The 23,229-nt window shown below is 43.4% G+C and overlaps 1 protein-coding gene across 1 annotated transcript; it reads left to right on the top strand.

The window, feature by feature from the left end:
• The first annotated feature begins 3,607 nt into the window (after window positions 1-3,607).
• asap3 (ArfGAP with SH3 domain, ankyrin repeat and PH domain 3) lies at window positions 3,608-22,450 on the top strand. The gene is made up of 26 exons (XM_068338390.1): window positions 3,608-3,916; window positions 6,966-7,038; window positions 8,939-9,084; window positions 10,309-10,383; window positions 11,188-11,237; window positions 11,689-11,812; window positions 12,520-12,605; window positions 12,830-12,905; window positions 13,897-13,983; window positions 14,113-14,222; window positions 14,806-14,875; window positions 14,967-15,054; window positions 15,329-15,377; window positions 15,971-16,137; window positions 16,268-16,401; window positions 16,524-16,615; window positions 16,737-16,917; window positions 17,775-17,860; window positions 17,959-18,074; window positions 18,153-18,220; window positions 18,899-19,006; window positions 19,101-19,326; window positions 19,878-20,169; window positions 20,253-20,469; window positions 20,617-20,748; window positions 20,883-22,450. Exons 1-26 carry the CDS (start codon window positions 3,791-3,793, stop codon window positions 20,964-20,966), a joined length of 3,063 nt encoding a protein of 1,020 aa, XP_068194491.1. The 5' UTR covers window positions 3,608-3,790; the 3' UTR covers window positions 20,967-22,450.
• Window positions 22,451-23,229: the final 779 nt, after the last annotated feature.

Here is a 23,229-nt window from a genome sequence, read left to right as displayed (position 1 = left end):
CCTTACTTTAAATAGAAGTCAGAGCAACTTAGGAACTATGAATGGTGTGTTTAAGGACACACACAATCTCATCCAGAGCTGCCTGAAAGTTCTGGCTTTTAATCGAGGCGGTGGACGTTTGAGTGAGTTGAGTTTGTATGAAAAAACAAAACAAAAAAACAATTCCTGGGAGGAAATAAAATAAAAATCATCTTTTAAACTTGCAGTCTGCAGAAAGGAGGAGCAGTCTGAGGAAAAGGAAGCTTCATACGTGCCACACCGACGAGGGTGGGGCTGATGGGGCAGAAATGACACATCTGCTGTCAGTTGGGAAGACGATCGAGGAGTTCCCCGCTACTTATTCTCAGTGCAGTTGTGCAGGTTCTGGAGGCAGATTTGTTTCCAGTGGGGTCCCTACCCTGTTCAAGACACTTCATGTGTTTATTCCAGAGGGGGAAACTAGAGTCCTGTGTTCAACAGTAAATCAAATCTCCTCTCTCTATCTTCCTCTTACTCTCCCCAGTCCTCCCATTCTCAGTCATCCGTGTCGACCAGAAGAAGGGGTATTTTACGGTAAGCCGGGGCCTCCTGGCTTGACAGGGGTAGTAAATTGATAGCAGAAGTAGTGAAGCTGAGTCAACATGCAGAGCGGAGAGGGAGAGGGAGATTTTTCTGTTGGTGGGGGTGAGTGTATGTATAGACGGGGAGGAGGGTTCTTGTTGCCTCACCTCCGTTGGGGTGCTGGGAAGCAGCTAGGAAATCCTGGCAGCTTTAATTGTTACTGGAAGACTTCTTTGGGCCGTTACGCCGCTTGCATCACATCCTCACAGAAGAAAACTGCTCTGATTTCAGTGGAACAGGACATTAGCAGGAGCAGCGGCAGTTTGACAAAGGAAAAGGGGGGAGAAAAGAAAGGAAAATATGAAGTGAATCACCCTGGTTTGTGTCCTGACAGCCATCATCCTCACCTCTTCTTTCTATTGTCTTGCGGCCAATCACTTCCCCTCTGCGTTCTGGGCGTCTACCCCACCCTTAAAGCAAGCTACTCTCCAAAAATATTTTCGGTGGATTCCCTCAGACCTTCTCTTCCTCTACCTAATCCTTGATCTTGTGTTCTCTGCCATATGTTCAGCGTGTCGCCAAAGTAAACCGGTTTGTTCAGTTTTACAATGAGATCCACGTTGGAAGACTGGCAGACACATGAAGGCTCTGTTTCTTTGCAGAAATTTGGAGCAACACAGAAAGATTTTAAATAAAATCAATCCGGACAGACAATTGTAGGCAATAAAAAAGCATGCAAGAAGTCATGGAGACGCTCGTTTGTTGCACATACATGAAGTGTAGGCACCTACTTGTATCATTGCAAAATGTGTTTGTACATCTTAACTTTTTGTCAAAGGAAGTGCTTGATAAAGTGGGTCGCCAGAACTATTTTTATGGCCCCTCATTGTTTGGATTTTGTCGTGTGCCTTCACTTCCTTGCATGAATGGATTTTTTTTCTCCTCAATGATTAATAGGTTTAACAGAGACTTGGAGCCTTTCTTCTGGACACTTTGGTGCTTAATTCTACAAATTAGTTCTGGCTTCTGTCAAATTTCACCTTTATGTTTCCGGGAGCTTTTGCTTAAATGTCATGTGTGTGTACATGTGTGTGCAAGTACAACACATATGTTGCGATGTGTCGGCATAATTACCACCCAGGAGCAAGTTTGACGTTGTGACTATAAGCAGCTCCACAGTGAGCGCACAGCAAAGACACAACCCGACTAGTGTACCCCATTCACTTTGCAGTTAGAGAGGATGGGTAAAACACTTAAACCATGCCTCGGATCTGCTTTTTCTTTGGGTATATTTGTTTAAAATAATCTTTATTAATCTCAAAATATAGAAAGTATTTTCCTGTATAAATCTAATGTGTACAAATATGTGGCTTTGAGGTGAAACCAGAGCTACTCCATTTGACTTGGGTTTCTAAAATCGCCCATCTGCCTTACAGAGTGTCTTGTGTCACCACTCTGCCCCAGGCGAGGCTCAGTGCTACACCTCCATTCTAGGTGTTGACAGGCTTGACAATGCTAGGCATGCAGGAATAACAGTAGTTTCTATAGGTCTACGCTCTTGTAGCTTTTCCCATCTTACCAATATTCTCTCTTCTTATTGTTGACTTTGCCAGATTATTTCAAATCAGCTCCAGGAATCCTCCCTCTATGAAAGAAATGGGTGTTTTCATGAGATGAAAAGAAAGACGCTTTGGTGCCTACAGCCAGAAGGATCATAGTGCACCATGAGTTCCACCCACAAAATTCCTACTGAACTGCAGCTCCTGCAAAAGACTTGCTTCAGATGGATGAAAATGTGTGTGAAAATGTTCACATAGAAAGCACTTGGATTCTACGCACCCCCCGATCATCATTAATCCATTGTATCACAGTACCTTGGACACACAGTTTATGTTTCATGTCTCAACCATCCACCCATTACCTTAACATGACCTAATTCAAGTATATATCTAATCTTCCAGGATAAGATTATGGCCTGACTCTGGATCCAACTATGTATGGAAATGGAACATCATAAGTTGGACATGTCTTTGTATTTTATTTCCATGCCAAAGAGGTCAAAGGGACGGTATGGGGTTACCCATGTCCATCTGTCCATCCATATGTTAGGCTGAATAGTAGACCCACATCAAAAAACCAGCAGACAGAAAAGTCACATAATTATCACTTGTTTTTGCGATAAAATGTGTATCTCATAATTGTTTTCTTCAGTTTGTTGGTTTCAAGATTCTTCTGCACATTTGAAAGTTCAGGTGATTGTTGTGTAATTTGGCTGACATTCAATGGTAAAGGGTGATCCCCGTCTCCTCAAGAACGTTTGTACACGATTCATTAACATTTCACACATGCTTTGTAGGGAGTGTAAAGGGGAGTATTTTATAATTGGTTCCTTCAGTTTGCTTATTTTCTAGAATTTCAGCAATTTTAAAATTCCAGGATTTCCATGTTGTTTTGTTAAGATGCCACTATGATAACGGTTATCGTCTGTCCACAGCAACACAAATGGAATTTCACCAGCTCTGAGTGACCGATTAGTGTTCATGTTGGGGAAAAAAAAACTTTACAGAAACAGACCAATGTGGCACTATTGAAAACGAAAAAAGAAAAAAAAATTACATAAAATCTGAATCCACAATAGGATCGCTCCTTAAAATCAATATATTCGTAATCAGACCGATATCCATTCATCAAAATCTATGAACAACTTCATGAGATGTGTCAACAAACACATAAACAAAGTTGACCAACTAAATGTCCTTTTTCATCCCTCAAAACGTTTCAAAAGCCCCTCTACAGTCTGGGGGTTTTAACATAACAGTCTGATCAAGTACATCTCCCCCTCTACCTCTTTCATGGAAATTCCTTGAGTTTTTCCCTTGCGCTGAATGAAGCATTCTGCGTCACCATGGTGACCAAAGCGCAAGGCTGTGGAGCTTGCATTGAAATGAGAAGTGCGAATGAAAAGAGACGGGCCTGTTTTCTCCCTGCTGCGAGCGCAAACATTCCCACGTGACGACGGGAGGTTTGCGCCTCCCTCGCTGGGCGGACAATAGCGTGTGGCGCACCTCAAGGCGCGCACTTTCAGTCCCAACTCCACCAGGGAGGTATCAACCGTCCCGAGGACTACTTTTCCAAATACATGGAGGAATAACATTAACATCTCTTCAAAACGGGAATGGCATGCATGCGTAAAACTTTGGCGCACTTTTCTCTTGAGTGATTTTTTTTTACACGCAGCTTCTCTCCAAACATGCCGGAACGAATCAGCGTTTCGGACTTTGTTATCCTGACAAACGAGGACTTATCCTCGCCGGGGACGTCAAGTTTTCAGTCCAAAATGACCGACTGTCGGAACACAGTTTCAGCCGTGGAGGAGGTGAGAGAGACACACACACACACACACACACACACACAAAGATCCGCTCCACATTTGTCTGTCGCTTACCTGTGCGTCACACCGAGCGCGTCACGCTCCTCCGCTTCACAAACACAAACACACGCACACACACACACACCTGAACTAGAACTAGAACTCGAACTCACCCAGGTTTTAAAAGGATGAACGACAGATTAAGTGTTTGTTTAAAATTTTTCAAAAGTTCCTGGGTTTTCCCCAAAACTAGCGGTAATACCTTTTCATCAGACCCATTTTAGGGGTGGGCGACCCCCTTGGCCTTGAACCGAGGAGCCACATCAAAAAAATGTCAAAGTTCCTAAAAATAGAAGTGCATTAATTTAGATTATTTTGGTGAAACAGCACCTTTAAAGGCTTTATCATATCATTGTCTTTTATCTCTATCTAATATATCCATACTAGTTTGAATGTCCCATTCAAACTAGTATGGATATATTAGGCGTCCCGCAGATCATAATCTGTTAATCCACATCTGATTGAATTATTCACTTTGAAATTTTCTGCAAAATTAAATATAAAAATAACTTTTAAATATTTTCCATAATAAAAATTATTGAAAAATAACTTGCACCAGATATCTTTATTTTCATATGAAGGGTTTTGACTTCCAAGCCAAAGTAATATGGAGGTCTCCATTAAAGACACAGCGGGAGCCAGGGCCCCCAGTAGTTCTTTGATGTCTGGCAGCATCCCTGAGAAGGACTGAAGTGTTTCTATCTATATCGACCAGTGTGTTCGTGGTGACGTGAGCAGGGTGACCTGGGAGCAAGACTAGTCCCGAACTGAGTCTTTTTGCCCCCCAAACTGCTACAGAACTTACGGAAACTAAAGGTTACATGAGGCAACGCAGCATTTAGAGCATTTTGTAGACCTTATCTCCCATCTCAAGGAGTCAGACTGAGATGGGACACGAACAGAACCCACATGGAAACTCATGTTTGTCCATGGTCCTGTTTGAACTGTCACCTTGGCTGAAGGCCTGTTCTTCTGTGTGTGTTCGCTTGTGTTTGTTTGAAATCTGTTCTCCCATATCTCGCCATGACAAAGGAGGAAACTGTGTGGCCGCCACAAACTCCACCATAAAACAAATAAAGTGTGCACACAAGCCTGCCCTTCCTTGTTTGTTTTCCTTGTAACCTGAGTCCGGTTTTTATTTTCAGTCGCTGTCGTTTTGCTGATACAGATTGGAAGAAAGACTTTAAATTCACACCCATTTGGGGGAAATGATTCCTTTCCTGTTCCATGGTTGTTTGACAGCAGCTTGGTCTGAAGTAAGAATCCGGTCTGTTTCCCAGATTGTTGTGATGGTTCCTCCTTTTGGTGCAGTGGATTCATTGCCCAGACATAGAGAGCCTTAAAAGAGTCTGTGAGAGATGAAATATCTTTATTATTGTCTAGAGACAGACTGCTGAGCGGCGCGGGAGACATCAGAATCTAGGATTCATAAAGAGAGCCGTTTTGGCAGCCGTCTGATCTGTTTATCTTGAACTGATATCCTAATTTATGACTATGACATGCTTGAAAATACATAGCTGGAATAGCTGCTGCAGGGAGGGACATGCTGGAATCCTACACATGTGCAGACAGACAGACAGACGGACGGACAGAATCCACCCACGGACACATGTAAATGAAACAGTCCCTTTATAGAGCTATGGTTATTGTATTTAATCTGCTTAGCTGGGGCCGGCTTGATTAATGGTTAGAGGAGTGTGTAGGCTTTTACCACCACATAAACCCAACTTGTTACTTATTACTCACAATTAAAAGGAAAGGTAATGACCAACAGATAAGGAATGGGTTTGAATCTTGTGTAATGGGCTTCATTTAAATGTATTTTTAAGACAGCAGCTTTTCCAAACACGATGTGGTTAATGTTGAAATATAATACTTAAAGTTTCCTGCATCAAAACGTGTCATCATGCCTTCTTAATGCAGTAAAGACATATCCCATATCCATAAAACGGGAAACATATCTGATGGCACTGCAGAAAGAGTGAAACTACTTTCTCAATATCAACATTCTTCCAGGTGAAGCTCTTTACCCTCTCCAGTGTGTGTGTGTGTGTGTGTGTGTGTGTGTCATCTGTTGGGTTCCCTGCTTGTTTGTGTGTCTTTGTGCGTCGTCACATTTCACTCAGTCCAACAACCTGTTTCATTTACTTGCAGCAGCTTGTTTCCACTTTTTATTCCCTGCATGCCAACTAGGCAGAGAGGAAAATATGGCTGAAGCTGCAAGCAACTCACCCTCACCAGCTCCCACTAAATCACTTTCCCATTCATTGTCTGCAATCACATCACACAACACCCACACACCGCCTTTTAATTAGAGAACCAACACTTAGGGAGTGGACTTGACCGAAGGAGACAGCGGTGTGTAAACAGCGCCATCGAACAAGGCAGAGCCTCCTTTTGGTCTGGATCACTGGTTCATTAAAGCTATTTCTGGTGACACATACTGTAGGTGGAGTACAGTGTGAAACGAGGCCTGTGTGACGAGGATTAACCGGATCCGGTTTCAAACTGTCTTGCTTTTGAATTGATCGATGACCCGAATACGATCGAGGCAGCTCGCAACTTGTGAAGATCTGTTGTCGCTGTGAGAAAGTGTCGTCTGAGCCCCGAAGGGCAGCAGCTCGTCGGACAGGTGGAATTAGACATGATGATGTCATTCCGTGTTGTACGTGTTTGTATAAGCAAATGCTGACTCACCTGTTCACACTTGTTCCACTGCATGAGGAAATGAAGCATTATTAAATGTAGGCATATCGCTACTGTCAGCTTGCGCTGGTGTTTGTGCTTTTATACGAGTGTGGGTTCCACTCATTATCTCTCAGTGTATATAATCTGTATGTTTTATGTGCAGAAGCAAATTCTTACAAAATTTACTTCACCGTATCATCAAAATAGAAATGTCGGTGTGCTGAAAGAGAATTCACAGGAATTGAAGTGTCAAGTCCAATCATAAAAATTTTTTCCTAAGTTTGTCTCGTCTCACCTTTCATTGCAGTCTCTGGAGATGGACCACACCACTCTACAGAGGATGAAGAAGATGATCAAAAGTATACACACCTCCGGACTCTGTAAGTGTCAATAAGTCAGATGACATCATTTCATTCACATGATATATATATATATATATATATATATATATATATCTGTTGTTTAAAATAAAAGAATCATTTCCTTGGTATTCCTGGACCTTTTACCTGTTTCCCTGTTTTATCAGCGAATGGAGTTTACTCAGGTGGCTGCTGTTCTGTCATTCATAGAATCTGGACTCGGACTTCAAATTCATGTTTGCTTTGCCGGGAAATTCAGCCTTGATCTTTGAAATGCTAGTTTAGACAGGACTGAGGTCTCCCTGCAAGTTTAAATTTATGTTTGGGATTATTTGTTAATGTGTAACATCACGCAAAAGTTTCATTTTTGTTGTCCATTATTACACCGCAGATATGTCCTCTGATTAAACATGTGTTAGTTTCCGAATAGAAGCCGACCTCTGTCGAGGCAGGGTGAGCTGTTCAGTGCTTCAATCGCGCCTGATTGAGGTGACCTCATCCAGTTTGTGTGTGTTTATGAGGGAGGCCTCATAATATGGGAGCAGGCCACGTGGGAAAACGTTGAGTGATTGTGTTTATATCTATACAAAGTATCTGGGTTTTGTGGTTTCTGCATGTTGGTGTGTTCAAGTGAATGGTATTCGCAGCCCCTGCAACAATGAGCTGCCATGCAGATCCATGGGGTCATTCATTTGATGTCGGTGCGTCACTTATTTGTCACGCAGGCCTAACCTCAACGACACGTCACCGTCCATCAGAAGTGAACATGACTAAGATGCAAACGTTCACCCCAAAATCTGTGTGGGAGCAGCAGAGGAACTGCTCAACATATCCTGGACTTGTTTTCCTGAACTTTTTTTTTTACAAGCCTGCTTCCCATTTCGAGGAAGTTTTAAGTAAAAAAAAGAAAAAAGAAAGAAAGTGAGTCACAGAGCCAGTTCTACACCAAATGCACTCAATAGTTATAATGGAGCTGCGGATCTCTGTGGCAGTTCTGCATTCAGGAATAATAATATGTCTAAGTTCTGGTAAAATCACATTGCTCCTTAATCAGTCCTGACTTTAATCAATGGTCTGACTCAACATGCATGCAGACACATTCAAACGCCCACTCCTCCCCTCCGTTACTTCGTCACTCAGGCAAAAACATGCACACATGGTAATATGTTCTCCTCTTTCATTCTCCGCGCCACAAAAAAAAACAAAAAAACAACCCACTAAGTATCACTGTTCTGTGAAGAAGCCGTGGGCTGAGAGTCTGTGTGTGTTCTGTCAGCGAGGGTCGGAGGAGACGAGCCGCTCTGCTGGTTAAATGTCAGCTATGAGATCATTTGAGCTCCTCTCTGACTCACCTGGTTGTCGTTTAAAACATGCATGTTGTTGTATTTAGTTTTTAGTTTTGTTTTTATGAACGCCTTGTTTCACCTGTTCTTAAATCTGCTACAGAAAAGACGACCTTACTGTACTCTTCCTGCTTTTGAATGTTTAGTCTGATGTCGGCCCTTCTGCAGATGTCCGGTCCATGTGTTGCTCGTTTCTCATCAGTTTCCCATCTTTGTTGTTTCAAAAATGATGGTTTCCAGGTCGTGAATTTGAATTTGTTTGATTGTCCTCATCTAAACCTTGCTTAAAAGCAGCTGTAGGGTAAATCCTCAGTGTAACGTAAACATCACTAGTGCCAGTCGCTTCTCACATTCTTTTCCATCATCCTTTTTCCATATGAATTTGAAAGACTTAGACCTCACAAAGGTCATGACCCTGAAGGGATTGAGGGGGGGTATGAGCCCAAGAGAAACCTGGTTCCCTTTCACTAAGATGGGTGGAAACCAGTTTTTAATTCATCCCACATGTCTTTCTTGTTAAAGTAATCTCATTGCAAACTAGGCAAATCAAATGTGTGTGCTTGTGTGTTGTGTTTCAGCTCATGTGGACAACAAGGAGCATTATATTGAGTTGCTGGAGAACCTGGGGAACAGCCACCTCACCCAGGACAACAACGAGGTCTCCACGGGTTTCCTCAACCTGGCTGTGTTCACCAGAGAGGTCACGGCCCTCTTCAAAAACCTGGTGAGGAGAATGGATAGGTCACCTCAAGTTACCCTAAGGTTTTGTGTTTTAAAGCACTCAAATAAGATCAAACTCACACACTAAAACATGTGGAGTGTGTTTGTGAATAATAAATGTGTGCACATGCACGCACTAAAACATGAACGAAAGGGGTTTTCAGCAGCTGCTGACTCAAGTCTCTCAGCTCCAAAATGTGGGGCAGCGCAGAACCCTCCCTCTGATAGTTTCTATGGCGTTGATAATTCATCCCAGACCTCCATGTGTGTGTTAACACAAACCGTCTCACTCGGTCCCACCCTCCCAATGTCAATCAAAGCCTCACAGGGGAACCTGGGAATTACAGATGCGAAGAGGAAGGGAGTCTAGAAGTCTAACAGGAGGGAGGTTTAAGGAGCGTAGAGTCGATCCGATCCGATCCAGTGTCCCCTGTCGCACGACTGCAGCATGTTGATCCATGTAGGTATTCAAGAGCTGACATTGATTATGTTCATTTTCATGTGTCAGAACTTGTAGAATCTGAATGACCTCAGGTTCAGATACCAATAGTGATTTTACTAAAAAAAACAACAAACAAGCCAGCTCTCCAGCAAGTGATCGGACATTATTTATGTTCAGATCCAGGTGCAGTTTGGTTGAACTCCAGCAGGATCTGTGAAAAAACTGCAGGAACATTTACAAACAGACCTTTCACATTTAAACACTGTGAGACCGGAAATTTGTGGATGGGAGGTGAGAAAACACAACCGTAACCACGCTGCATGCCCATGATGCGATAGGGGAGCCGTTGCTAATCGTGTGTTTCTGTAAAACGCAGCTGGTTGGGGTTATGTTGTTCTCTGAGTCATTGTCATCAGATCCCCAACAGTCTCAGTTCATCTGAATTTCATCCAAACCTCAAATTAATCTCCACTTCCACTTCTTTACATAAAAAGTGAAGAAAAACATTGCATCATGCTCTGACTCGGAGTAAAAAACATGTGCAGTGGTTCAAGTTATTGAGTTTTCTTTCAATGAATCACCAAAAGTGTCTGAATCACCGTGTTTTTGGGTCTCGTTTCCACACTAAATTTCCCCGAAATTCCAAGTCTATGGGGAACTGGTAATCTGAAGAGCAGTTAGAATGGGAGCGTTGGCTAACGCTGCAAGAGATAAGAGCCACCAGTAAACACTGTCCGGAATTTTTCTAACGTCTTTTCTGGTTTCCTGCTCTCTCTCATCTCACAGGTGCAGAATCTCAACAACATCATGGCGTTTCCTCTGGAAAATGTGTTGAAGTCAGAACTCAGGGACGGCAGACTAGTGAGTCTAGATTTTATTACAACTTCATTAAACACTATTTAAAACAAAAACATGTAAACTGGTCATGATTGTTGTGAGTTGGCCACTTTCACAGCCCTTTTGCCGCACCTGTTTGAAACTTTTTGAAACAGGTTGAACATATTTTTAGAAAAATGAACGAAATACGCACCATCCTCTATACTAGTGTGTTTAGATTTATTCTTCTGCTAAAGATGTTCTGTTTTCCAGCTCAAGAACTTTGTTGGCTTCATTTGTAGATATTGACACCAAAATCCAGTTTTATTCTGTAATTTCCTCTTAAAAGCTCTTTGCTTGTATCACAGAAACAGCTGAGCTTGCTAAAATATTGGATAAAATGCGTTTGTTTGTTTGTTCTGATTAACGGATAAGAACTTGGGTTTTTTCCAGTCCTGGAGCGATCTGCCTTTCCCAGTATTTGCTTTTTGCTTTGCCATGACAACAGGTGAGTTAGCCAAAGCAGGCTAATGCCTCTGAAAGCTCCTGTTGTTGTCCTGTCAGTGAAACAGCTGATATGACAAAGGAGCATTGCTTCACTTTAGACAAAGAACAAACTGCTACTGAAATCCCGTTCAGCCAGATATCCGACTAGTCGGCGCGTTGTGAATAATCGTGTGTCTGGTCATTAACTGTCTGGCTCCACCCTGATCCAGGCAGGTAACAACAGTAAATGTGGCATTACTGTGAAATAAGTAGGTCAATTAAATACTGATGTTTGATGGCAACATTTTCCATTGTTTTAATTAGTCTCAAATAAAATGTGTTTATTTCTCTTCTTCTCTTCAGGAGCTCAAGAAACAGATGGAGAGAAGTTGGAAGGAGTACGACATTAAAATGTAATCCACCATTTTTCTACCTTTCGCTTGTTGTCACACACTGTTATTCATCTTCAAACTACAGTATATTGCCTCATGAAAAGGAAAGGAAATGAAGCCTGAGACACGTTGCTGTTTCTGAGGAGGATCACGTTACACATTTACAGGTCTTACTCATCTTTTATGGTTCACAGAAGTTGCCGTTACAGCAGAGGTTAATGGGATAATGGTTTATTCCCCTCGACCTTTCTTCACTGCAAGTGCTGTGAAGTACATCTCGGATGTTGCACTTTGTTTCATTTTAAAATGCTACCAGAAGTGCTCACCTCCTTTTGGTGAGCACTTCATTCAGTCTCCTCTCCCTCATTTCTGCGCGAGGACGCAGATAAATCTGACAGAAGAAGAGAGTTGATAAGACCTGTTAGCAAGAATTACTTATTAATTAATTCTTACTACCCCCCCCCCCCGTCAGAGGGAAGCTGGAGAAGGAGAAGAAGGAGAAGACCAAGCAGCTGGGGCTGATCAGGCTGGAGGGATCCGACGGAGGGGAAGACATGGAGAGAGAAAGACGGAGCTTTCAGCTGCAAATGTGTGAGGTGGGGGATGAGTGCCAGTCAAAATACCAAACCCAGACATTTATTTCACATGGGTGGTCTACATTCTGGATTCTGTGTCCGATCTATGTTCTCAAATGCATCAGGGACTTTCTGTATATCTACAGTAATTGTTAAGATGGAGAAAATATGCTTTGGAAATTGAAACGTGTCTCCAAGAGCTGGTTCACCGACATTAGACACTGTTGAAAGGCAGATGCAAACACTTCATGACCCACACCTGAATGCTGAATTCTCCTGCAATGCATTGTCAGCAGTCTTGCAGAAACGTTGAGAAAAAGCGGTCGGGTTTGACTGAGACCAGCTGTTGAGGAGAGGAGGGGAAAATGGAATTTCCACTTGCTGCTATCCGCTCCACCCGTCTGTCGCTCTGTATTTCTTTTCCTGTGCCAGAATACAACAAATATACACAAAGAAGACACACTTCAGTGAACCTGTGTGTGCTTCAGCTGCGGGGAGACGGATGGATTTAGACTTGGTTTTATGGAGCACATACGATGCAGTCATTCCCTCCACACAGAGCTAATAAAACCTCTATTAGAACTCCCTGTTTTTTGCGGGGGGGGATATATTTTGGCTTGGTGAAATGAGACAAATGACCTTTAAAAAAAATGAACTGTGGCCTAGAGAGGAAGATACCCCACATGAAAGACCAGTTTGTCCAACTCGCTGTGTGTCTTTGCTTCCAGTACCTTTTGAAAATCCAGGAGCTGAAGGTGCGTCAGGGTCCGGATCTCCTCCAGAGCTTCATCAAGTACTTCCAGGCCCAACTCAGGTCAGTTGTAGTGAGTTGAGTTTTGCACAACAAGGTTTTAGTTTTCACCTTTCTCTCACAGGCTGCTATTAGTGTTGTTATCCATTTACCCATTTTATACTGAGAGGTTTACGTGACAAGAGAGTCTCCTCTACGGCCTCACCATGTGATGTTTGGGTGGGTGTGAACTAGGACGTCTGGACTCGACCGTCGTGACTCAGCATCTGTTCTCTTTCTGAACCCAGTTACTTTCAGGATGGACTGAAAGCTGCAGAGAATCTCGCTCCCTTCATTGAGAAGCTGGCTGCGTCTGTTCACACGGTAAATGGACGAAGCGGCCGCTGGTTTGTCGGTCTACCTGTTTTATGTCATTCTGTGTTTATGGGGGTGAACGTTAGTCATTGCACGGCTGAAAAAAACATTGTTTTCATCCAGTTTTGTTATGGTTCCAGAAGAATATTTCATCATGACTAAGAAGTCTGTGTAGGGTCTGAGCTGGTTGTTGCTGTCCTGACTCAAACTGATGTTATCACAATACAGATGCAATATCTCTTTTTCGTCATGTTTTCTTCATTTGTCATCTGTTGCTGTGTTATAAACGGGTAAATCTCTTAATAGAAGTGACTTTGTGTTTTACAAGCCCGTCTCAGAAACAGCCAGAGACCGGGAACACGAGCAGAGACTGTTACCAGAGCCTTTTCCCAGAAATACTTCCCCCCGTTTTCAAGAGATGAAACTGAAAGCATCTCTAATTTTCATTCCTTCCCTCCTGCCGATCTATTTCTCCAACCGCTCTGACTGGTTTCCAGTCTTCCATTCCTCTGGATCGCCTACTGGAAACGGACTGTAAACTGCGTTGCTGTGTGTGTGTTGGAGGTTTTTCTGGTTATGTGTGTGGGGAAAGCAGAGACCCGCTCAGACATGCCAGACCTCACCCTCAAGAAGGAAACTCATGCAGAGTCTGCCTAATAGTTCCCACCAAGAAAGTGAAAGATATCAATTGAACAAATGCAAATTTTACACTTGACTGTTCATTTTGCTGCTTTAATACAAAATGAATAACCTCCTGGGGCGACAAACCCCTGCACTGAGCTCCGGTGTTTATTATTTAATCCATAACACAGGTCTTTCTTGTCTTAACACACCCAATTCTTGGAACTAAAATAAAAAAAATAGGCATGACCAAATGGACATGTGAAAGCACAGGAAATAAGCTGTTGATCTCACTAATTAGAGCTTTTCTATTGCTGCGACTGAATGTGTCTTTGTGTGTGTGTGTGTGTGTGTGTGTGTATGTGTGTGTGTGTTGCAGGTGCGTGTCGACCAAGACGAGGAGGTGAAACAACTCACACAGCTGAGGGATTCCCTCAGATTACTTCTACAAGTGGAGGGGAAAGAGGTGTGCTTATTCACAACGCCCCATTAATTATACGCTACACACACACACACACATATATAGTACTTTGAATGAGCACTGTTTAGTAACACTGTTGATATATAAACAAGTTTGAATTTCTTTCTCACACAGGAGTATCTGAACCGGAAGAACTCCGGCAACGGCTACAGCATCCACCAACCGCAGGGCAACAAGAAGTACGGGACGGAGAAATCTGGCTTCCTGCTCAAGAAGAGCGATGGGTGGGTAAAGGCTTCAGTTCCGCTGTCCAAGTGTTAAAGGGAGATGTAACATCAATACTCTGATAGAAATTAACTTTGAAATAGGCTGTAAGATCTGCTCACTGACTCAGTGGAGGGAATTCAGAGCTGGGTAAGAAGGGAAGGTGTGGGGGGAGAAAGTGGGAGTCGGTCTGCTCCACCTGGTCCTCATTACTGCGAGATGAAGACTCCAGCAGGGGCCCCTCCTGTGGAACTTATTGGCAGACGGTCTAACTGGGCAGATCCAACCTCTGCGTCATGCTAGCGCACACACACACACACACACACACACACACACACACACACACACACACAGTCGGAGTGCTCGATTACAGCGCGATAGGGGGACGGGATGTGGTTGAGAACGGTGAATAGGAGACAGGAAGGAAACAAACTTTTCTCAGGTCACTGACAGCCATATGAATCCAGTCAAGATGAGGAGACGAAAGTAAAATATTTAAATCATCATTACTTCATCCAAAGGAAACATGTTAAAACTCTTAATAACTTCACATCCTTGTTGTCTTTCTTGGATGTTTCACGCATCTGACCTCTCATCTAACAGGATCAGAAAGGTGTGGCAAAAGAGAAAGTGTGGAGTGAAATTTGGCTGCTTGACCATCTCACACAGTACGGTGAGGACACACTGGATGAACTTGTGACTGTTCGCCCACATTCAAATGAAGTCCAGGAGTTTTCTGATGCTTACTTGTTGTCTATCTGCAGATCAACCGACCGCCGGCAAAGCTGAACCTACTGACTTGTCAAGTGCGACCGAACCCAGAGGACAGAAGGACGTTTGACTTGGTCACTCGTACGTTCAATCCTAACGTCACCGTTAAATAATGAAGCTGTGCTGCCGTTATGGGGCCCTGCCTGTTTTACATGAGTCACTATAAAAGCTGAAGAACCTGCATGATTCATTCAACTGTTGTGATGTGAAACAGGGGTTACTACGATGCATCATGCTTGTTTCACATCGTTTTATGCAACCATTATTTCCACCAGCCGTCTTCACCCTCTCCCTATTGAGCAACTAATTAGTGAGATACACTGACAGTGTAACCGTGGTGTCTCCGTTTCCATAGATAATCGGACATACCGCTTCCAGGCAGAAGATGAGCAGGAATGTGTGATGTAAGTATTGCAGCCCCTGAGTGAAGAGGTTTCACTTGACTCACTTTTTGTTCTCTTTATTTCTCAGAAATAAATATACATAAAATATAAAGAAATTCCTGCATGAAATGTACCTTTATTTATTTCTATGTGCATACTGGGAGTATCTACACAAAAGCTGGTGTTAGGAGGAATTTCTCATTATAGATACAGAGAGCAAGCAAATGGTCTTTTGTTTTGTGAATGTGGGACTAAGGGGGGTGCATGACGGCTGTTCTGTCCTCTGCTCTTCCCCCGTGTGGGGGGGCCTCCCTGCGTTCTCTTTGATGCGATGCGATGTGTCAGTTGAGGGTCAAAGTCGGCTTCTAGAGAAAAGTTCCACAGATTCAGAAATGGAAGATGCGAGGTTTAGTTTGAGTGTCTGCGGCAGAGGATTGTTGGAAATGAGAACGTCAGATTGATGATGAGAATTGAACAAAACCCACGGTGGACCACTTTGGATTTTCTTTTAGAAACGGTTCAAATGAGTGATCGTGGGGTTTCCCCTCTGAGTTCTTATGAAATCTGAACAAAACCATTTTGTGTGTGTGTGTGTGTGTGTGTCTGTACTTCAGTTGGGTGTCAGTGTTGCAGAATAGTAAAGAGGAGGCCCTGAACACAGCACTTGGAGGAGATCAGCTCCACCTTCAGGACAGCGGGCTTCAGGATCTCTCTCGTAGTATCATCGCTGAGCTTCGTCACATGCCTGGGAATGAGGCGTGCGCCGACTGTGGAGCTCCTGGTCATTCAGACATTTCTAATTATCATTTTAGAATTAATACATACACCAGGAGATAAAATTAGAATATTTTCTGACCAATTTTGAATTATTAATTGCACTTTTTATGACTTTTGTTTGTCGTGTGCCTCAGATCCCACATGGCTGTCGACCAACTTGGGCATCCTGACCTGTATAGAGTGCTCTGGCATCCACAGAGAGCTGGGGGTCCACTACTCCAGGATCCAGTCACTCACTCTGGACCTGTTGAGCACATCTGAGCTTCTGGTACAAAGTGCACACATGGAGAAACACTAAAACAGACAGTCTTTTATATTTCCTGATTTGACACATTACGTAACTCTCTGCTATTCATTAAAAAGTCACGACTGCTTTGTGTGTCGCTCCAGTTGGCTGTCAGCATTGGGAACACCAGATTCAATGACATCATGGAGGCTGGTCTTCCAAACGACGCTGTCAAACCAATGCCGCAAAGTGACATGTGAGTGCCTGATTTCTTTCAAGCTAACAATCTGACTCTAATAAAGTAATAAATACCAGTTTGTTGATTATTTATTCCCCTTCCTATATGTTTCCATTCAATATGTCTACGGGAAAACTAGGAATGCCAGAAAGGAGTACATCGTGGCAAAGTATGCTGACCGTCGGTACGTCGTGCGTAGAGAGGAAGCGGATCCAGGGCGTCTGTATGACGCAGTGAGAAGTCGTGACCTCACGTCTCTTCTGCAGCTCTACGCTGAGGGGGTGGACCTCACCAAGCCTCTCACTTCACCTGATGGACAGGTAAAGAGGATTTTCTCTCTCAAATGTGCTCCTTCAGGGAAGGACTGCTTGCCGTGAGGCCACATCGTCTTGTGACAAATTGAAACCCTAACATCTGCACAGATGTCATTTATTTAGCTCGAACGAGGGGCTACATCCTGACAAGGCCGCCCACCCGGCTCTTTCAAAGACCCACAGGATTTGTGCAAAGTGTCAAAAAGTTATGAATTTGTTCCTGTGACTTGAGAAGCGGAGCCAAAACGGCTAAAAATAACCCAAATCCTCCTCCTCTTGTGAGGACGTACAGTATGCAGGAGGTGTGGACGGGTGGAGTATGTGAAGAATGTGTTAATTGTCTTCTTGTGAGCTCAGTGCATGTGGGGAAGTCGTCAGGCCGTCTGTCTCCTCTGGCCTCTCGTCCGATCCTTCTCTGCTCTCCACTTATCCTCTCATCTTGTTTCCCACCCACCTCTGCTGTCTCCCTCTCAACGCCTCACCCTGTCTTTAATTACCTTCTTCCATCTCATCGTGCACTTCCTGCTCAGCGTAAGCAGCGTGTGCATTGTCACCCTCTGTGTGTGTGTGTGTGTATGTGTGTGTGTATGTTTGTTTTTCTCAGCGCTCAGTTTATTATTTCAGCTTTCAGGCCAGAGCTCACATCTCTGGAGAACAAGCGAGTTAAGCTCATTGAATTACAGACACTTCCGCCTTTCTTTCTGCCTTTCTTCTCTTTATGCGCGTCACATGAAGAGACCTGTTTTCACTTATAAACACACAACACAAAGGAGTCATAGTGCAGTTCACCCTCTATCAGCTTCACTATATTTCAGCCTGTTTTGAGTTTTTTGTCCTAACTTGTCCTGCTCTTCCTGTTTCAGGGGGTCAGAGAGACGGCTCTCCATCTCGCTGTGCGTTTGGAGGAAAGAAGCTCTCTGGCGCTGGTGGACTTCCTGTGCCTGAACAGGTGAGACTCTGAGCAATGGTCGAGTCTTGATTTTGTAGAGGATTAAGCGATGGGTTGCCTAGAAAGTTGCTAATATTTTACTCCATCTGTTTAAACAGCAACTGTTTAGAGAAGAAAACGGCAGAAGGAAACACAGCTCTTCACTACAGCGTCCTGCATCACAAGCCAGAGTCTCTCAAGCTGCTGCTCAAAGCGAAGGCGGCTCTACTCACAGGTACTTTTAATTCTGTTTACTCTGTTCCTCACTGCGGAGTGAATTCTGAACCCGCGTCCTCTTCTCCATCTCCGGTAGTGAACTCTGCAGGAGAGACGCCTCTCGATGCTGCACGCAGGCTGCAGCACCCGCAGTGTGTCGAGCTGGTGAGAACCCACTTTACCCTCATCGTTTTTGTTTTCTTGTGCATAAATACAAAGAAGACACACAGTTAGGAGAGTTCAGGGGAGGAATCGAGTTGCAACATTAAAATGCTGACCAGGAAATGGATAACAGAAACAAAACAAGACAACTTGTACAGATGGAAATACTACCTTAAAGTAACTCCCTGTACAGCCAAGCTCAACCAAGGGTTCACTCTCAGGACAAATTAAACTTATCCTCAATAGGATCCAGTGTGTATCGTATATAAAATGGTTTTATTACCCGTCATCCGCCCTACTCAATCAGCCGTACCCTGTGGAATATCCTGTTTTATTATGTACAGCTTTACAATTGTCCCTGTTTCCCAGTTGGCTGTATTTCATTTAGCATTTCTTTGTTTTCCGGTCTTTTTTTTCTTTTTTTTTCCTCACAAGCCACAACCGATGTGGTCTGGCCACAGATTATTTTGTTCACTTTGATAAAACATAGTTCTTTATTCGTATCTGTAAGGGAAATCCTGGCTTTGAAGCAGCAAAACGACAACAATGATAAATAAAGACTGAAGAAAAAAAATATAACCTAAGTTGTAATATATATGATATATAACTTATTTAAAATTTTTGTGTTCATTGGAGAAATGTATAGATGATCTTGCACGTTTGTGGTGTTCTGTGTTATAGCTGGAGCTGGCCCAGAGCGGGAAGTTTAACTCTCAGATCCATGTGGAGTTCGTGTGGGAGACGCAGCCTCAGGAGTTTTATGACAGTGAGGATGACTTGGATGAAAGGGTAAAGACAAGGAGGAGGGCAAAAAATAAACTAATCAAAGTTGAAGCGAGATGATAAAGTAACCTACTCATTCTGACTTCCTGCTTTGTCTTAGGTGAGCCCCCTGCCTAAAAACCGCTCTCCTCCGTCGTCCGGTGGAGGTGGCGGATCTTCTTTTGCCCGGTGGAGCGTTGCTAACGGGGTCAGCAGTGCTGTGGGAAGCAGGCCTTGTCAAACCTATGAGAATATAGACTTCTTATACAAAAATCAGGCAGCCAATAGCGCCCCCTGTGGAGCGTCAGCCCCTCCACCACCGCTGCCAGTTAAATGCATCCAGAGAGGTGAGAACCAATCCGAAATTTTGAAACAATACATGACAGTGAGACAGAATTACAAAAGGTGCTAAAAAAGAAATAGTAATTACATCCCGCTTCAAAGCGGGGATGTATTGTAATTATCAGCGTTTGTGTGTTCGTCCGTCCATTAGTCCACCAAATATCTTCTCAACCGTTGCAGATAGGAAGATGAAACAAAAAGCACATTAGTCGGGCGGCAAAGGGGATGAAAATGAGATGATGACCTTGAGAAAACTAGGTCAAATTTAAACTTTTATACACTTGAACCGGATAAGATAGAAAGACAAGTGAGAAGGCCAGTGTAAGACCATAGATCAAAGCTAGTGCTTTGATTTATGAGAGTAGTTCAGGGTAAAATTTTGAATTCAGGGGTGTCTCTGACTGCCTTGTTTGCATATTGAGTTTGTTTTACTGTTTATTCTAGAATATTTGGGGACATTGTTACCAGATAGGATTTGAATGGGTGTCAGTGAGAGGTTAATAAAGATGGTGTAACGTGCTGTGTTCATGTGTTTTTATTTTCTCGCCCTCCACAGGTCGCTCAGACCCTCAGATCTCAGCCACATCACAGGAAGCCAGCTCGCTTCCACGACGACGCTCAAACCCGCCCTCCCACTCCTGCAGTCCTCAGACGCAGACCAAACATAACGCCCCTTCACCCAATACAGAAAGCCAAGGCCAAGGGGGGAGACCACCGAGGTCTCCACATGGACAGGGAGGTCTGCTCAGGGGACAGAAGCAGTCCTGGGAGGGTCAACCTGGTGCTAGTTGTGGGTCTCAAAGCAGTACCATGACAGCATCCACTGTGAACCACATCGGGCCCGTCAGGTGAGGCAGACACTGCAGTTCAAGTTGATTCAAAATGTAAGGCCTTGTTCAGTCAGCGTTGTTTTAACTTCTCTTCACTTCAGTTCAGAGAAAACCACGTCGTACCGTCGGACCAGCAGTGGAGGAGGCAGCCAGGGAAGGTGTAGTGTGTTTTCTCCAACCTGTGTGGGCAGCCAGGAGGAACTGTACTGCAGCCTAGTGGGGAACAATCAGGGCCACGCTCCAGCTCCAGCTCCAGCTCCAGCTCCATCACAGCCACCTCCAGTGACCTGTATACCCCGATCCCGCAAGAACGCTATGGTACAACCGCATAGAAACCTCTTTCTGTTATGCCTGTCGCCTGCAGTTCAAATTCTTTGTTTCATTCTTGAGTTTCATATAACTTTGTAATGTGGAAAATCAGAAAAGGACCAAGAGAATCAAAACTGAATGGCATGTGTCCTCCAGGTTTCCGGCACCAGGCTGCATCAGAAGCGTGTCAAGGCTTTGGTGGACTGCAGGGCAGTCAGTTCAGAGCAGCTGGCCTTTTTCAAAGATGAGATCATTGTGGTCACGGCCACTACTGACCCCCACTGGTGGGTAAGTGTCACTACAACCTCTTCAGGATGGATGTCTTTTCCACCCATGTGGAAGATTTACATCTAATTTTAATCTATGATTTTTTTTTTGTCAACATATGTTCACATCACACATGTTTTTTATTATTCTAACAGGTTGGTCACATCGAGGGGGACCCGAGCAGGAACGGGACCTTTCCTGTCAACTATGTACACAAACTGACAGACATGGAAAGATGAAAGTAAAGTACATTAACAGTGAAGCAGCATCAGATGTTTACTGGAATATAGTGGATTTTATCCAAAGGAGTGGATAAGGACCTGGATCTAACACAAACTCATGGCTTGGATCACACTGAGACCATTAACCCATCAGGACATGCTAGGAAAAGGATGTTGGAATACGTAAATGGCACGTTTTAGAGATTTTGATCATTTAATATTTACTGTACTTATCCTGGATACCATCAAGGGAACTAAGACTTAAACTTTTTTTTAACTGCATCGTCTCTCTTGTTTTCTAAACCCATGAATGACTTTAATAGGTACGGATGCATTTGTGGTTGAGGAAAAGACTGCACTATTGTCCATTTAGCCATTACTGTTTTGTTTAAGTGTCCATACTGATCTAGCATCTGTACCTAGAGGGAAGACTTTACTGCAAGGCAAAACCCGCTTGGCACTTTAAACTCACTGAGAAGAAATGAGAACTGTAAATATGTATATAGTCAGCTGCTTGTGTAAAGATGGAGCAGCTTTTCGTTCTGACTGGGAACTTTCTAGTCTAAACGGCAGTATACTTAGGTTCAGACCTGCCCTGCGTCCTCCCCCGAGGTCTCTAGAGTGGCGTTGTGCCTTCCAGTCCGTCTACATGAAAGCGGCAGGCGTCTGGGCAGCCGAGGAGCGATCTGAAACTGAAGGTCTGGGCACGGCTCCCTGGCTTCCAGGAAAACGGAGGATCTGGTTTCCTGGGGCTCCAGGCATCTGTCTCTGGAGGAGCTGGACTAGCACAGAGTGTCATTTAAAAAGAAGACTCTGTTCTAGCAGAAAATGGCACTCTGAGAGTTTAAGGACAGAACCCCACTGCACTCATTTGTTCAGTGAACACACACTGTCTGTGGACACATCACCCGATGTGCACAAGCACACTTACACTTAACACACAGGTATCAAGGATTTTAGGGCCATTTACAGAAAGAGACGAGGGTGGAGATGGTAACCGGTGTAACCGGACCAAAATGTAACATATTTTAATATTTTATGTACAAGTTATTGTGCAGAAATTGTGTAAATCTTGTGTGTACTACCTATTTTCTCATCAGTTATCTTTATAACGGTAGTATCACTCAAGACGGTATTACTTCACGTCAGTGAATTAACGTCCTTTGATTCAATATCACTTTGAAAAAAAGTTGAAATAGACACACGGTGTTCACAAAGGATCTCGTCTCCCATCGATCCCAAACCGGGCCGGAGGGCAAGGAGCAGGTGTTCATTTCTTGTTAATAGTTCCTGATTGTACACAGACGAGTCCGTTTGTTTGTTCTGTCTGTTTCTGTCAATGTAATTTTGTTAAATAATTGATCATTAAGTAAACACCAGACTGCGGTGTGATCAAATAGTGGTGGTACAGTGATTGGCTGTAGGTATGAACTCATTTCAGATGTATTTGTAACATACATAAACTTCCTTTTAATAAAGTGCCAGTTTTTTTATATTGTAAATTGTGTGTTTTTTTACTCGTGTGGCCTTTGACTCATGGAGCATATAGAACCACTGAGTGATATAATTAAACCTGTAATGTACAGCTTGCGGCAAAATAATCCTGATCAATATAATATTAAATTGTTTTGGATACCATTTGGTCCAAAAATGAACTGGCCAGAAACTTAAATAAAGGGAAGAAATATAAAATGTTATGTATAGAAAATATATGATTTTGAAAGGCATTAAAAAAAAAAAGGCTATAAGGCAAAAAAAAAAAAAGCCTAATGGTGCAGTGAGGACTAGAAACTGAAATGGAAAAAGGCTGAAATATAGCAGACTTTGTAGCTTATATGCTGTGCATGTGGAGATTGTTCTCCCAGTAATTTCTCATGATCTCACAGGGTTTTTTTTCTGCTCATTTTAATGCCTCCCTAAAGCTAAATAGCTCCACATCCATCTTTCCTGGCAGCTTCCTCTGCTGCACACCATCATTTTGTCTCTGTCCGGATGTCACTTCGCTCTGAACCAGGATGATGGAAATCCAACCTGTCATTTATGTAACCAGCCAGCTCACTAACAGAGAGCGATCATTACTCCGCGGCCTGTTCTGTGCTGCCTGTATAGCCCATTCCTCCATTAGGCCTGCCAGCGTGGGCTAATGCTCAATATAGTAGGTTTATTATGTTTGTATGTATTCATGAATGGATTTTATTCATGCACATTTTATGTAATGCTAACGTACATCCTGCGGAATATAACTGTAATCCATGAAATGTTGAGTAAATCCTGCATTAAT

Source organism: Antennarius striatus, chromosome 17 (genome assembly GCF_040054535.1).
Source record: "Antennarius striatus isolate MH-2024 chromosome 17, ASM4005453v1, whole genome shotgun sequence".
In the NCBI taxonomy this organism is placed as follows: domain Eukaryota; kingdom Metazoa; phylum Chordata; class Actinopteri; order Lophiiformes; family Antennariidae; genus Antennarius; species Antennarius striatus.
The sequence above is the reverse complement of the archived record's forward strand: the minus strand, read 5'-3'. Positions and strand labels throughout refer to the sequence as shown.

What these genes read in the sequence shown, in the direction of transcription:
- asap3 (XM_068338390.1), top strand. Translation starts at nt 3,791, where the DNA reads ATGCCGGAACGAATCAGCGTTTCGGACTTTGTTATCCTGACAAACGAG. An exon ending in TACTTCCAGGCCCAACTCAG is followed by an intron (nt 12,606 to 12,829) that starts GTCAGTTGTAGT and finishes TTCTGAACCCAG; the next exon opens with TTACTTTCAGGATGGACTGA. An exon ending in GATGAGCAGGAATGTGTGAT is followed by an intron (nt 15,378 to 15,970) that starts GTAAGTATTGCA and finishes TCTGTACTTCAG; the next exon opens with TTGGGTGTCAGTGTTGCAGA.